Below are 17,346 nucleotides of genomic sequence, written 5' to 3'. Positions count from 1 at the left end.
CAGGAACCTCACACACATGTAAATCAGGAAAATAAACCAATGAAAAAGACTCATTATCAAACTAGTCTGCTTGGCAGATGCTACCAGGGTGAGTGCCTTAGCTCCCTGAAAGTGGGGACTTTTTCTTCTTACTTTATAACTTCTCTCTCACCAGAGTGAGACAGTGTCTGCTGCTGGAAGCAGGATGACAATGAGACAAATAACAGGTACTTTGTGATGCGAGGAAGTCACCAGCTGGCTTATTCCCTGAGGCAACTGGTAGAAAAGCTTCAGTGTCAGACCCTTCTACCTTGATGAAACCCCTAACTTAGGAATTGTAGCTTTGATGCCTAGGTCAAGAAAAAGTCAGTTTAGTTGATTAGGTCACTGAGATGCTCTGATTCTTAGTTGGGTGCTAAGAGGCAGTCCCAATTTAAGAGGACAGTTTTGTCACTTTCTACAGGATACCTCCTTTTAGTCCTCAGAGTTGCCTGTCATCAAGTGAAAGTACACAGAGGTTAAAAAAAAATTAAAGCCCTGATTTAAAGAGGTGCCAATATAGAGTAGAAGAAATCTTTCAGGTTTAGGGAATGCAATGGCAGAGAAAGGTCATGAGCTACGTTCCACTGTCAGTAGTTTTACTTATAAAGATTGAGGTATTCAGGGTAGACCTTAATTTAGTCCAATCCAACAGGCAGGAAGCATTTTTCTGGGTTCCTACAAAGTCTACAAGGCATATCACAAAACATGTAGTAAGTCATGCTGGCCATGTGCTTTATCCTCATCACTGTGCCAAGGAAGCTCTGCTACAATATTAGGTGATAGGGTGTACAGCTCTCAGCTCTCCACAGCCCCAGAGAAATGTCTGGCTTACTGGCATAGCTATCTTTACTGAGGAAGTAATTAAACTCAAGCATATACCCACCAGATAGGTAGGCTTGCTATAACTACAGAGAGCCTTGATGAATAATATTAATGGAGACTATTTTATTGCAAATTTGTTTACAAAAGGGTTGTGGCCTAGACAAGTCAGTTCTCCAACCAGAGGCTCCACTCCTCCCATGAAAAAGGAAATACTGTATCAGCAGGGCTTTCTGTAATGGGTGGGGCACTTCAAACAGCCTCTTCCACCTCCTAAAATAGATACATGTGTGCATTGAAGGGAAGGTAGAGACTAATACTGCTTTGCTACAATTGGAAGACATATTGAGCATTTTTCTCTCAACTTTTATTTTTCTGAATTATTCAAACTAAATTAAGGATTTTGGATATTTTAAATTTAGGTACTATGTGAAAAGATGCTCAATATCACTAATTTTTAGAGAAATGCAAATCAAAACTACAATGAGGTATCACCTCATACCAGTCAGAATGGCCATCATCAAAAAATCTACAAACAATAAATGCTGGAGAGGGTGTGGAGAAAAAGGAACCCTCTTACGCTGTTGGTGAGAATGTAAACTGGTACAGGCACTGTGGAGAACAGTATGGAGGTTCCTTAAAAAACTAAAAATAGAGCTACCATATGATCCAGCAATCCCACTCTTGGGCATATATCTGGAGAAAACCATAATCCAAAATGATACATGCACCCCAATGTTCATTGCAGCACTGTTTACAATAGCTAAGACATGGAAGCAACCTAAATGTCCACCAACAGAGGAGTGGATAAAGATGTGGTACATATATACAATGGAATATTACTCAGCTATAAAAAAGAATGAAATAATCTCATTTGCAGCAACATGGATGGAGACAGAGATTGTTGTACTGAGTGAAGTAAGTCAAACAGAGAAAGACAAATATCATATGATATTGCTTATATGTGGAATCTAAAAAAATGAACTTATCTACAAAACAGAAATAGAGTTACAGATGTAGAAAATAAACTTACGGTTACCAGGGGGTTAAAGGAGGGGGAGGGATAAACTGGAAGATTGGGATTGACACATACACACTACTATATGTAAAATAGATAACTAATAAGGACCTACTGTATAGCACAGGGAATCTACTCAGTACTCTGTAATGGCCTATACGGGAAAAGAATCTAAAAAAGAGTGGATATATGGATATGTATAGCAGATTCACATTGCTGTACACCTGAAACTATCACAACATTGTAAATCAACTATTCCCCAATAAAAATTTTAAAAACAAATAAATAAATTTAAGTGCTAAACTCCAACCCTCCCCTTGATCACTTTTGTTACCTTTTTAGCTCCCTGAGGGCAAAGACCATCTCATCCTGCATTGCCTGTCATGATACCTGAGACAGAGAATCTGTTCAGTAAACGTCTGAATTGAAATGTTGAATTTTGTTCGTTGGGCTCAACAACATGAGGTAGCCCTAGCATTCTCAAATCATTTTGTGCTACACTAAGATAATCGGTTCCTTTTCTGATCCTAATTATTATTTTTTTAACAATTAAAAACTTTACTGGCTTTCTAATACCCTACCCTCCACTGGGCTGATGTCTTCAAGGATTTCTCCCTAGTGACTCATAGATCCCTTTGCCGAGTCAGAACTGATGGCTCAGAGACTGTTGGTTTATGAACAGAGGTGGGCTTATCTTCCTCTAATCTCTCTTCACGGTTCTCAAATTGTTGCCACACAAACTATGTCATGTATTCTCATAAAAGACAGAGGAATGGATTATTATCTTCATTTTATAGATTAGGTAACTGAGGTTCACAAAGATTAAATGACTGACTCAAGACCACAAGGCAGTTTATACCAGAGCACAGAGTGAAGAAGAATTTCTAGGCCTGAATTGACCACTTACTAGCTGTATAATTGTGTGTACATCGCTTAACATTTCTTTTTTTAAATTTCATTTTATTTTTGGCTGTGTTGAGTCTTCGTTGCTGCACATGGGCTTTCTCTAGTTGCAGAGAGCGGGGGCTCTTTGTTGCGGTGCACAGGCTTCTCACTATGGTGGCCTCTCCCGTTGTGGAGCACGGGCTCTAGGCCCATGGGCCTCAGCAGTTGTGGCACACAGGCCCAGCCGCTCTGCAGCATGTGGGATCCTCCCAGACCAGGGCTCGAACCTGTGTCCCCTGCATTTGCAGGCAGATTCTCAACCACTGCACCACCAGGGAAGCCCACATCGCTTAACATTTCTATGTCTCAGTTTCCTCACATGTAAAAAACGGACACTCTACTTACTTATTATTCCTTATGGACTTGTTAATGATAAATTGAAATAATAATATTTCTCATTTATATAGCATTTATATTTTCATACTGTCTACATATCTCTTATCTCATTTAATCCAGGTGAAGAAATAAGGACTGAGAAAGGCTGACTAACTTGCTCAAAGTCACGCAGCTATAACGTGTCAGAGCTGAGATTTGGATTCATGTCAGCTCCAAGTCCAAGGTTCTTTCCAGTACACCACATCTACTGAGGGGCTCACGTAGGTGAGCTAACCAATGTGAAAGTGCCTTATAATATGTAAGTTCCATACAAGTGCTATTTAACTATTAAGGAATATGACAACCTGCATTGATAGATATAATGGGACTGCTACTAGACTGGCAAAGAGGACTCAGAAACGAAGTTGAAAGAGTTGCTGCATACATAGATGGAAAGTGTCAGGGCTGGCTGGGTAAGGAAGCTACACATAGGAACAGAAAAACTTGAGGACTATGTAACACCATTCCAAAGGCACATTGGTGTAAACAAACCTCCCATCTCGGTTTTTAATCTCAGATTTAGAATCGCAACCTAATCACATCAGATATGTTCTAGTGTTATGCTAAAAATGTCACTTGAGCACAAGCAGAGAGGTGTGTGTCAATCTTAATCTGAAATCAGAGTCCTCTGTTACCTTTAAAGCTGCCATCTATAAAGATGGCTGAGCGGGTTTGATAAAAAAAGCTCAGAAATTTCAGTGCTCCAATGTAACACCAGGCAGCTTTCAGCCTCAACTGTCAAGATGCTCTAATAAATGTAAGACAGCCCTAATATTACTAACACTAGATGCACAGGTCAGTAAGTATTGTTGTACCCACGACTAGCTAGCTTAGGGAAGTAAACTTATTAATGATCGCAGCTACATTTTCACTACTAAGGTTTCCACCCAGCAGAATGCATTCAAGACAACATGTGCACATTTATTACCCTTTTGGCAGCAGGTGGTCTGGACACAATGACAGGCTATAGAACATGTCTCAGTGTTTCATTAGGGCCTTGTTGTGGCCATGGGAGCTTGGCACTATTTAATTCTAGCTAAACTCCAAATCAATAACTTGTTAAAGAAAGAAACTGTCCCCCTGAGGGGCTACCAGAGTAAAAAGTTACTAACCTCAGCTTGTTTACACCAAACGCTGATGTTTTTACGCTGGGCTTTTGTGAAGTGGTCCCAAGCCTTTTGTTTGGAGGCAGAATGGTACACAGCTACTATCTGCTCAACTGTAGCATCAGATCAACAGTTGAATCAGCATCATCCAGGGATGGGAAAAGAGAGGAGAAAAGAAATAAGAGAAGCATTAGGCTTAGTGTGTCTCCTATGACACTACTGGACTAGAGCTGTGCTAAAAAAAAAAAAAGGCTATGTGTGTTGGCGTACCATGAGTTTAAAGGGGACACAAAGGCAAATATATCAATATACAGAAAGAAAAAATGAATTCTGGAAGGTTTAGGGTGAAATGGTGACTAAAGTTTTTTAATACAGGCAGTCTGTATTCATTCAGGCAGGAGAGGCAAGAGTCATGGTGAATGTGATTTAGCACTATTGACCCTGCACAACAGGACAGCAAGTGGTGAACTGTACCAGCTCCTTTTGACCACTGGCTTCTTAAACTAGCCTTTCAGAATGAGCCTGGATGCTTCATTTCAATGGAATCCATCTTTTTATTATTCTGAGGTATGTTTAACCAGAAGCAACAAATCAAAACCTAAAATGGATGGGATCTATTTTAAGTCTACCTAGATAGGCTTGTTGACTGGAGAAACACAAGTTTTATGGAAGAATAGTGTGTAAGCACAGTCCTAGGGAGTATTTTTTCAGGGTCGCTTAAAAGGTCAAATGAGGAAATGTGTACAAATATTCAGGAGCTTTATCGCAATCAGTTCAAGAGAAGGAAAACTTAGTCATGACTTTTTTCTGGGGTAAGAAAAAAAGGACAAGATCCTCTGCCTGGCTAGGTGTTCACAGTAAGAAGATTCAGAGGTGTTATTTCTTTCTTTACAGCCCTGTTTGTACCCTGTCTACTAATGATTTAAGGATTTATATTCCCATGATGCTTGCTGCTCTCTTTTTCTATTTATTCTGAAGCCCTAAAAACATAGGCTTTCTCTTCCTGGATTCCATGCCCATAGATACTTTCAAAATAGAAATGGAAAATGAAACAACTCCTCCTTAATCCCGTTTATGAATCAGTCAAGTATGGGAAGTCTAGTATGAGAAGAGTGGGCCATAACTGTTTAAAAGCAAAGTCATAAAACTGTACCTTTGTTCCTAACGTGAATACATTTTCTTACTCAAAAGATAAGAGTTCATAATTTTATAATACGGTGAACTAAAAACATTATTTGGGAAATTTTCTGCTCATTTAAGAGACCTTGGATAGGTTTGGAGTGGTACTAATTTTTGAAAATGGCTATTTCAGTGGCTTCCCATTCCCTCTCAGTGTCTACTGACATCCAGTAAAGGAAATGTTGAAGAAAGGAAACTAAAAACAAAAGGTAGAAGTAGCAAATTTGGCTTTTATTCAATTACCTTAGGAAATATAATTACATTTATCCCTAAAATGGAATACCTGAAAAGCATAATGATGCAAATCTGAAGCAAAGAAGCTTACAAATCCTGATACTACATTCTAACTTCAGCAGTGAAATACCGAATTTTCCACTGGAGCCTGAGGCTGCTTGTAACTTACTTTGAGAACAAGCGAAAGTAAAATCACAGGATTGTGGTCTAAGCATCAGTGTTTCTAAGGAGCTGAAGTAGATATACCACAGAAAATGAACATAGGAGGTGCGCACATGATTCCCATGAAACCGGAGCTCAGGCATTTGGCAATATAAGGAGAGCACAAGGCAGAAGAGGGCGTTCCTTCTTGACACAGGATGGCTCTGCGGCCCTGGTTCCTGTGTAGAGGGAGTGATGACTAAGTGAAGTGCCCTCTCACCCTTCTGGCAGAACTATGACTTCCACTCACATTGAATGAGAATTCCAGAAAGGGCCTGCTTAAACTTCTCCTTTGCTTCTTCCATGTCTTTCTCATGGGCAGCTTTCTCATTCACTAGGCGGCGGACGTGGCTGTTGGCCGACTGGATCATGGAATAGAAGTTGTTGGCGCTGCGACGGTTCACCTCTCCTCGCTCAATCCAGGTAAGCAAGGTCTGCACGGCTTCTGAGAATTTGGAATCATCTGAAAAAAGAGAATTTATTTTTAGAGTCATCAAAAGTAACCAAATCTCCATCTATTTTCCAAACATGCTGGCAAGGAGGCCACCATGGCTTTTTGGCAAAGGTTGTGAAATGAATTAATTGCAGAGGGTGAGGAACCATGCATGCACACGTGTGCACACACAGGCAGCAGGTGAGCAGAGAGACTGAAAGAATGAAAGATTCCAAAAGTAGTCAGATTGGTTGTAGTCTACGAAGAATTTTCAGAACAAGAGTATTTCTTCTTTTCTTAGTTTTCTTTACTGACATAGTTTTCACATATTGCAAATTTCTTAACCTCTGTGTGTGTGTGTGTGTGTGTGTGTGTGTGTGTGTGTGTGCATGTGTGTAATATATAAATTAGCGGTGAGAGAACTTCAGAATTCTACAATCTTATTTTTTAATAAGCACAAGTAAACTTGAGTCTTGAGCTTAACTTGCATTTGACAGTAACTTTATCCTGGATCCATGGAATTAAACCTTTGGAAGGAGACTTAAGAAAGAGTTAAATGGCAATTCTTTAGGTATAAACACTTACATCTTTGACTTTTTGTAACATCACTCCTGCGTCCAATCCAGCCCCAGGCCTTCCATTCAGTCCCAGTCACAATCTATTTTGATGTAATTCATTCTATTTCTACATTTCGCCTCATCCTGTTTCTCTTGCCTGAGGAACCATCCATGTAGATTTCTACAGCTAGTTAGGAGTTACTCTCTGATGTTAAAATAGTAGTCTCTGGTTCAGCTTACAAAGCCTCTGGTTCAGCTTTCTGAGATAGCCACTTACATATTCTGCTGTTAAAGACTCCTGAGAGGGAGAGTCCATTAGCATCCCATTGAAGGCCCACTGTAGGACTCCACATCCCTCTCTAGCCAGGAACCCTTACGTCCAGTGGAACCATCTCTCACTGTAATGTGAACTTCTTACCACTTGCCTTTTTAAGTGCAGATGTGTAATGAGAGGTCAGCCTCACCGTTATAGCAGTTTTCATTTCATTACTTACATACAGTCTTTATGTTGATGCTCAGTTTTTAAAAAATTATTGATGTATAGTTGATTCATTGATGCTTACTTTTTGCTTGAGTTCCACACAACCAGCAAATTCATTTTTTTATAAAAATTCAAACTGAGCTGTTTGGTCTTATGTGAACAGTAAAGTCTTGGACCTGGCATCTTACCAATGCTTTCAGCCTTTCCAGCTTTTCAAAGTGTACCATTATTTCTGTGTCTCTACTCTGGACTCTATGTTTTCTGCTTTTCTCTTACAGGAAGACAAATCAATTCAAACAAAGGATTTCTTTAACGTGTGAAACCCTTAGGCTATAAGGTACAAACAAGTTTGGTGAATGAGACCTATTTGCAAAGGGGAATTAGCAGCATCTTGCTGAGCCTAGAGCACAAGAAGAAAGGAAAATTCATACTGTTAGAGCTGGGTTGGTGTCACCAATAAGATCAATGGGACACCAGCACTCATCCAGTAAAATCAACCATACTCATAGAATGAAAAAACTGGATTTGAGCTACTAACACAGGAGACCAGGCAAGGCAATTAAGGTTAAATTAGCAAAATGGCTCTGAGAGTCAAACAAGGGGAACAGGAATCAAAACTAAAGGGAAAGCAGTCTGATTTAGCAATGTCTGGAAGTCTCTGTAGTTACTGTGTGAAATAAATGTGTGATTAAAGGAGTCCTCTTTTAGTTGGTAGTAGCTATGTCTTTGAGTAATCTAAGAAGAATGTATACTGTAACTACTCTCTGGCCCTCCATTTTCTCATCTATAAAATGGAATTTTATCAGAGTTTTCTGAGGTCACATCAAGTTCTATTGTTCTGATTTATTCTGACTTAGAATTCAAAACTAACTTGCTATCCACAATGAAAGGGGGTGGAGGTGCTTACAGGTCCCAAGTCATGGATCACAGCTAAAATTCTCTGATGTGGAAAAGTGGGAAAAAATTGTTTCTTTCTAGTCACCTGATGTATGGAGAGAAAAAGTAACTTGAGACAGTGAAGGATCACAGACACAGGTGGGAGGGACAAATTTTTTGGCTCTTGAATTACTAGGTACACCTTTCTAACTGCAAGGCTTCAACACAAGAAATGCTTAGAATCCCTCAGTGGGAAATTCAAGGATAACTGTCAACAATACAAATATATTTATTACATTTCTCCAAAGAAAAGAGTTCTTTTAATCACAAAGCTCTAGTGTTTTGTATACCTTTTAGTTTTTCAGCAACAATGCTGCATTCATGATCTGAATAGTGGACCACTGGAGGTGGGGATGGTGGGCGCAACCTTTCTTCTTCCATCCTTCTACGGTGGCGTTCCTCTCTTGCAAGCATACGCTGTTTGCATTCCCACTCATACAGGTCATCTCGAGCCTGTGCAAAATCAACATGAAGCCTACCTGTGTCCTTTTTGTCAGTGCTAGAGCCCAGGCGAATGCGGTAACCTAAGTGCACAAGAGGGAGAGAGAGGAGAGAACAAGAACAGCCCAGTGAGTGAGCCACTGTAAGTAGCTTTTCAAGTTCGGTACTTCAGATGCAGTCACAGCAGTTTCCAGGGACCACATAACCCCAAATTCTCTCCCCACTACTAGCAAGGAGAACATTAAAGACTTGGATTATAGTCTCTATCTCTGATAATAGTTTATTATGCCATGGTTGGGTCAGTCTTATTCATAGGAGTTTCATTTCTCCATCTGCCACCTTACCTGTGACAGAGGGAAGCTCTGTGGATAACTGTATCAAGAATAAGCTCTATGTGGCACCATGGGCTGGGGAGAATGCAAAAGGTGGCCTCAAATTGTGGTGTCTTTGGATAAGTTCAAGAGTGTCAGTCATCCCACCACTCAGAATTTTGATAAAATTTAAATGTTGATAAAATTTAGATAAAATTTAAATAAAATCAATAAAATTTTGATAAATTTAAATCAGCTTGACATTTCAGTCCCCCAAATTGCTTCCTAGATGTATTTGGTGACTTGGAACCATTTTGGAGGGGGTGGTGGAATAGATATAACGGGGAGTGGTATGTGATCCAGGTGACATAATTTAGGATCCTTAAAAAAAGAGGTAGTATGCTTATAGTATATTGGTATAGGACTAGGATTCAGATAACCAGGATTCAAGTTCACACCTCCACTTTTGGTGTCAGTTATAGCATCAAAGTTAAATCTCTCAACAAAAAAATCAAAAAAAATTAAGTTTTTATTAACCTTTTAAGTTTCAGAAGCTGAGCTAGCTGCTTCCACACACATTTATCTCATTTCATTCTAAGCACAAGTTTGCAGGGTAACTCCTGCCTTAAACAACTAAAAATATGGACAAAATGTATGAAACAATAGTTTTTAAGACATTGGACATTAGGCAATGAAGACAGAGATCACTAAGAGACAAGAACCAAATGAAGTGATCCCTAAGATTTCCCCAGCTTATTGCCTGGAGAGAGTTTCCAGGCCTCAGCACAGGGAGGGGAATTCAGGCAAAGCATGGTGATCTCCCTGAGTTGAGGAGATTGAACTGGGAATCCAGGGAGACTATGGCAGACAGTTTGCATGGCAGAGTACTGGAAAGAAGAAAGCTGCTACACAGAGAAAGAACTTCAGAGATCTGGAGAGGGTCCTCCCCTATTATGTAGCTCAGTATTGATGTCTATCTATGTGTGAATTACCTGAGCATTAGAGGTAATAATCCCTGGAGCTCATACAGGGCTAGGACTATTTCCTTTTCACACCAGCCAGAGGAGAAAATCTAATAATTCAGAGAGCATTGGATAGAGTAATCAAAAGAGTTTTGCCTTAGTGAGGGAAAATTAGCCCTAGACTAAACCCTGCTCTGGTTCTGCTGAACAAAACTTAAAAACAAGACCTAAAAAGATAAAAAAAATTTTCAAGTTACTTAACTGGATCCCAGAACAAAGGTCAAGAATACTTACAGGAATGAAAAATATTTGTCACCTGGTAAAATTCACAATGTCTGGTGTCCAATAAAAAATTACCTAGTATGCAAAGAAGCAGGAAAATCATAATAAAGATAAAAATCAGTCAATGAAGCAGACCCAGAAGTGATGCAGATAATATAATTAATAGATAAGGACATAAAAACTATTATAGTTGGATTTCATATGCTTAAGAAGCTAGAGAAAAGATAGAACATATTAAGTAGAAACACAAAAGACATAAAAAAGAACCAAAATCAAACTTTTATAGATTTAAACTACAATGTCTGAGTTGAAAAGAAATCACTGGACAGAACCAATGACAAATTAGACATCGCAGAAGAAAAGATTAATGAACTTGAAGACATAGCAATAGAAACTATTCAAAATGAAATACAGAGAGAAAAAAGACTTAAAAAAATGAACAGAGTACTGGTGAGCTGTCGACAACTTCAAGGGGTCCAATATATGCCTAATTGGAGCCATGACTGGAGACAGGGGAGGGAACAGAAAACATATTTGAAGAAATAAGGAAGGAAAAATGTCCAAATTTGATGAAAACTCAGATCTAAGAATTTCAATGAACCCCAAGTGGAAAACCATGAAGAAAATTATACCAAGGCACATCATAATCAAATTTCTAAACACCAGCAATAAAGAGAATATCTTAAAAGCTGCCATAGACAAAAGACACATTTTATGTACAGAGAAACAAAAAGATAAAGATAACATCATATTTCTTGTTGAAAACAATGCAAGTAAGAAGATAGTGGAGCAACATCTGAGAGAGAGAGAAAAAAACTGTCAACCTAGAATCCTACACCCAGAGAACATACCTTTTAAAAAAAGTGGAATAAATTTTTGATATGTACAAACGCTGAAAGAATTTATCAGGAGCAGACTTGCACTACCGAAAATGTTAAAGGAAATTCAATGACAGGGAAAATGATACCAAATGGAAATCTGGGTCTATACAAAGGAAGGAAGAGCATACAAAACATATTTCATTTATATGAAAATCTGGAAAATGCACACTAATCTGACAGAAAATAGATCAGTGTTTGCCTGGGGAGAGAACTGGGGAGGGTTAGGAAGAAGGGATTATAAAAGAGGCATGAAGGAAGCTTTTGGGAGAGGTGTACATACTCAGTATTTTGACTATGATGATGGTTTCACAGCTGTATGTATGTGTCAATAATATCAAATTGTATTTTTGAAATAAGTGAAGTTCATTGTATGTCAATTATACCTAAAACTGTTATAAAGAATAATTCCCAGTCACACTAAAATATTCTTTTTAGAAAGAGGAAGAATAAATACATTTCATAAGTAAACTTTGCTAGGGCCCTTTAAAGTTTACAATGTACTTTCACACCCCCATTCACCTTATTTAATTATCTGAGCCATCAGAAAAATGGGGCTATTAATGATTACCTTGACTATTCTTCCAGAATTGTGGAGAAGATCAAATGAGAGGAGGAAATGAAACTTTTGCATAAACATACACAAGATACTGTGATGCTTTGAGGTGGTGCACTTTGTACAATGCCGGCTCCCAAAGGTGCTCAAACTCCAACAGAAAAAACAATTATGTCTACATTTCTAGCCCCTTTCTAAGGGACTTTTGTTTGTTTTAACCTCTTTCTTTTACAAAGTGAGAGAATAGCCATCCAATTCAGGAGTTTTCTAGCACGTGTAAACTTTCAGGGAGCAGGTTCAAATTTAAAGGGAAAAATTAGTTGTTTTCACATCACTGATTGCAATCTCCTTTCCTTTGGTAGCCGCGAGAATGTTTCCAGGTGGCTGTTACCGGAGAACTGATTTCAATGACATTTAGATGGATACCTCCTGAGCAGCATGTCATCTTCTATGTACAACTGTTCAGGGCTTTTCAAGACCTTTAAGTTTTTATTAAAATGGTCTATTGTGGAATGCTCTGTTATCATTGCTAAGGGCTGTTAAATCTTCAGTAGTTGGATTTTACAGCACTTAGCAAATGTAAAAAGAGCATTCTACATCTGCCTCCTCTTCTCTCCCATGTTACCAGCCTAATTTTTCCAATGCTCATTACCTTTTCTTTGGCCTATTGCAACAGGTATCTAACTGACCTCCTCTCCTCTTACCCATTTTTATACAGAGCGGTCACATTAATCTGTCAGAAACAATCTTTTTCCTTGTTCAAGAATTTCTTCAACAATTCCCTATTATCTGAGAAGTAAAGACCCGACTGTTAAGCCTTTCAAAGTGTGCTAACGATGGATGTTTTCCCTCCTCCTTTCATGTCTACTCAGTACACAAACCACTACTTATTGTTTCCTTGAATGTTCATCAAAACCTACCACCTCCGTACCTTTGCTCATGCTGTATCTATGCCTCATTGTCCACATTCAAATGCTTTCTCTTTGTCAAAGACTTGGTCTAAATGCTACCTTTTACCTTGATAACCCCAGTCAGGAGCCAGACAATTTCAAATTCTCTCTCTCTCTCTCTTTCCCCCTCCCTCACTCCCGTCCTCCCTTCCTCCCTCCCTCTCTCTCCTCTGAACTTCCATAACACTTTAGCATACTTCTCGTACAGCACACATAACTTTCAAATGTCATTATTATTAGCAATGAGTGTCTTATCAGTGTCTTGAGCAATGCCAGGTGCTCAATGTTTCTTTAATAAATGAATGTATGGCTGCATACTAACCCTGGGTTCATTAAAGGGAAGAACTAGGTTTAACTCATTTTCTACTCTGTACAACATTTAGCACAATAGCTTACACAAAGGAGATGTCCAACAAGCGCCTGTTACGTGAATGAAGATTCTGTAAAACGTCTAGCACTTGGACCCAATTCTTCCAAATTGTTAACCCTTAGGGAAGGGTTAGTAGTTAGGGAAGGAAGTAGTTAATTGTTCTATGCCCTTTCCAATTACTCTGTCTTCTGCCTTCATCTTATTTGTCCACTGCCCCATAAAGAAAAATAACAATTCAAATAAGCAAAGGATCAGCCATGAAACTTTATAATATTTACAAAGAAAATCATTCCAATTCCAATTGCCTCAGTCTCCCCTAATCTGAACTTTTACCAGGAACAAGTGACTTTATGCAGAGTAGTTCTTGCTATCTCCACTCCAACTACCATAGTATATAAGCCGCTATCACTTCTGGATTGGACTAATGCTATGGTTAGCTAACTAACCACTAGTCACCACACTTGCCCATACCCTTCAGTCCATTCTTTCCCCAAAAGTGATATTTCTAAAATGTATATCAGATCACATCACCCTACTCCTTAAAATCCTTCAATGGCTTCCCATTGCATCCAGAATAATAAACTCATTACTACAGGCATAACTTGGAGATATTGTGGGTTCAGTTCCAGGCCACCATAATAAAGTGAATATCACAATAAAGTGAGTCACACATAGTTTTTGATTTCCCAGTGCCTATTGAAGTTATGTTTACACTGTACTGTAGTCTATGAAGTGTACAATAGCATGACATCTAAAAAATGTAAATACCTTAATTAAAAATACTTTATTGCTAAAAATGCTAACCTTCATTTGAGCCTTCAGTGAGTTGTAATCTTTTTTTTTTTTTATTTTATATTGGAGTATAGCCGATTAACAATGCTGTGATAATTTCAGGTGCATAGCAAAGTGACTCAGCCATACTTATACATGTATCCATTCTCTGGATGGGGGAGTTTGGGGGAGAGTTGTAATCGTTTTGCTGGTGGAGGGTGTCACCTTGATGTTGATGGCTGCTGACTGACCAGGGTGGTGGTTGCTGAAGGTTGGGGTGGCTGTGGCAACTTCTTAAAATTTAAGACAACAATGAAGTTTACTGCATCAATTGATTCTTCCTTTCATGAACAATTCTCAGCATGCAGGGCAGTTTGATAGCATTTTACCCACAGTAGAACTTCTTTCAAAATTGGAGTCAGCTAAGTTTAACAGCTAAGTTTGGGTAATATTCTAAATCTTCTGAAATGTTGTCATTTCAACAATCTTCATAGCATCTTTACCAGGAGTAGATTCCATCTCACGAAACCACTTTCTTTGCACAGCTTTAAGAAGCAACTCCTCACCTGTTAAAGTTTTATCATGAGATTGCAGCAATTCAGTCACATCTTCAGGCTCCACTTCTAATTCTAGTTCTCTTGCTATTTCCAACTACATCTGCAATTACTTCCTCCACTGAAGTCTTGAGTCCCTCAGAGTCATCCATGAGGGTTAGAATCATGTTCTTCCAAACTCCTGTTAATGTTGATATTTTGACCTCTTCCCATGAATCACAAATGTTCTTAATGGCATCTAGAATGGTGAATCATTTTCAGAAGGTTTTCAATTGACTTTTCCAGATCCATCAGAGTAATCCCTATCTATGGTAGCTATAACCTTACAAAATGTATTTCTTAAATAATAAGACTTGAAAGTTGAAATGACTCCTTGATCCATGGGCTACAGAATGGATGCTGTGTTAGCGGGCATGAAAACATTAACCTCCAGCAGAGCTCTTGGGTGACCAGGTGCATTGTCAATGAGCATTAATATTTTGAAAGGAATCTTTTTTTCCTGACCAGTCAGTCTCAGTAGTGGGCTTAAAATATTCAGTGAACCATGTTGTTAAACAGATGTGCTGTCATCTAGGCTTTGTTGTTCCATTTATAGAGCATAAGAAGAGCAGAATTAGCATAATTCTTAAGGGCCCTAGGATTTTTAGAATGATAAATGAGCACTGGTTTCAACTGAAAGTCACCAGTTGCATTAGCTCCTAAAAAGAGTGTGCCTGTCCGTTGAAGCTTTGAACCCAGGCATTGACTTCTCCTCTCTAGCTATGAAAGTCCTAGATGATATCTTCTTCTAAAAGAAGGCTGTTTTATCTACAATGAAAATCTGTTGTGTAGTGTATCACCTTCATTAATGATCTTAGCTAGATCTTCTGGATAACTTGCTGTAGCTTCTACATCAGCACTTGCTGCTTCACCTTGCACTTTTAAGTTATGGAGATGGCTTCTTTCCTTAAGCCACATGAACTAACATCTACTGGTTTCAGACTTTTCTTCTGCAGCTTCCTCACCTCTCTCAGGCTTCACAGAACTGAAGAGAGTTAGGACCTTGCTCTTGATTAGGCATTGGCTTAAGGGAATGTTGTGGCTGGTTTGATCTCCTATCCAGACAACTAAAACTTTCTCCATATGAGCAATAAGGCTGTTTCAGTTTTTTATCATTTGTGTGTTCACTGAACTGGCACTTTCAATTTCCTTCAAGAACTTTACATTTGCATTCACAAGTTGGCTAACTGTTTGGCATGAGAAGCCTAGCTTTTGGCCTATCTCAGCTTTAGACATGCCTTCCTCACTAAGCTTAATCATTTCTACCTTTTGATTTAAAGTGAGAGACTCTTCCTTTCACTTGAACACTTAGAGGCCATTGTAGGGTTATTAATTGGCTTAATTTCAATATTGTTGTGTCTCAGGGAATAGGGAGGCCCAAGGAGAGGGAGAGAGATGGAGGAGCGACCAGTCGGTGGAGCAGTCAGAACACACACATTTATCAGTTAAGTCCACCATCTTAGATGGGTGCAATTTGTGGCACCCCAAAACAATGACAATAGTAATATCAAAGATTACAGATCACCATAATAAATATAATAATAATGAAAAAGTTAAATTTTCCCAGAATTACCAAAATGTGACACAGAGCCACGAAGTGACGAAATGCTGTTGGGAAAATGGCTTTGATAGACTTGCTCAAAGCAGGGTTGCCACAAATCTTCAATTTGTAAAAAACACAATATCTGCAAAGCATAATAAGGCAAAGTGCAATAAAAAGGTATGTCTGTATAGATTAAAGGACCAACATAATTTGGTACTGTTTACCTCTCAGACTTCATTTCCCTTCACTGCCTCTCTCTCATTTACTGTGCTCTAGTCATGCTTACCTTCTCTCCTCTGCTTGAACATGCCAAGTCCATTTTCATCTTAGGGTCTCTGACTTGTTCTTCCTTGTTTTGGAATGTTTCTCCTACAGATGTTTGCATGGCAATCCCCTTCATATTGTTCAAATCTCAATTCAAATGTTAGAGAATACTTGCTTCCCTAGCAACCCCAGGTATGTTAGCTGTTTTTATCTTCTTCATAGCATTTATTGGTACCTGATATTGTTTACATATATATCATATTTTGCCATCTTCAGAATGTAATATCCCTGATGGCAAGAATTTTGTATGCCTCAGTCTTTGCCATATCCTCAGCAACCTAGCATTCTGATTATCAGTCAATAAATATTTGATAACTAGCTGACTTCCATAGTTATTTTTGAGCATCTACTTTTGTACCAGGTTATGTGCTAGATGCTGGGGATTCAAAGTTAAATAAGACACAGTCTTTCCCCTAAGGAGTTCATTCTCTGTTGCAGGAGACAGAGGTAGAAAGAGACAGTTCTCATATGGTGTTACAGGTGTCATGTTAGGAGGAAGCACCAGGCATGGCAGAAGCACTGAGGAAGGGGTGCCCAAACCAGCCTGGGGCAGAGTGGGGAGAGAAGTCAGGGAAAGATTTCTAGAAGAGGTTATGATTGAGCTGGAGCTTTAGGGTATGAAGATGTGTGTATGGTGGGTGGGGGTGGAAAAGGTAATTCTAGTCAGAGGAAAAGGCATAAAACACCATGGGCACATTCTGGGAACTAGAATTAGTTTAGTGTTAGGACGTGGTATGTGAAGGAAGGACTGGGAGATAATGTAGAGAGGTAAAACAAATAATCAAGGCCTTTAACACTACAAGTAAGGAGTTTTGGAGTTATCCCATAGGCAATTGGGAACCACTTAAGAACTTTTAAAGGAATACATCAGGTAGTAACATGCATTTTCCATCTATGAAGGCAAGAGAGGTTGCCATTAAGCCCAAACTTTAGCTTCCACAGGTGCAAATACACTGATCCCCAATCTCTGTGCTGTGCCTGGTAGGCACAATCCTCATGACTAAACACCTACCAGAAAGATAAAGGGCTTTGTCCACCATGTACTCCTCAGCAAAGCGAA

At 39.0% G+C, this 17,346-nt stretch overlaps 1 protein-coding gene across 1 annotated transcript in view; it reads right to left on the bottom strand.

The window, feature by feature from the left end:
- Positions 1–17,346, bottom strand: part of ENOX2 (ecto-NOX disulfide-thiol exchanger 2) — a 168,260-nt gene that overhangs the window by 32,984 nt on the left and 117,930 nt on the right. The window contains 4 exon segments of the mRNA XM_007450461.1: positions 4,291–4,397; positions 6,149–6,361; positions 8,596–8,829; positions 17,299–17,346. The exon segment at positions 17,299–17,346 is cut by the window's right edge and continues 11 nt beyond it. Coding sequence (XP_007450523.1) covers positions 4,291–4,397; positions 6,149–6,361; positions 8,596–8,829; positions 17,299–17,346 — 602 coding nt within the window.

Source organism: Lipotes vexillifer, unplaced genomic scaffold (assembly GCF_000442215.2).
Source record: "Lipotes vexillifer unplaced genomic scaffold, Lipotes_vexillifer_v1.1 scaffold215, whole genome shotgun sequence".
NCBI classification, from domain to species: domain Eukaryota; kingdom Metazoa; phylum Chordata; class Mammalia; order Artiodactyla; family Lipotidae; genus Lipotes; species Lipotes vexillifer.
Note: the sequence above shows the minus strand (reverse complement) of the source record. Positions and strands in the feature narration are given on the sequence as shown.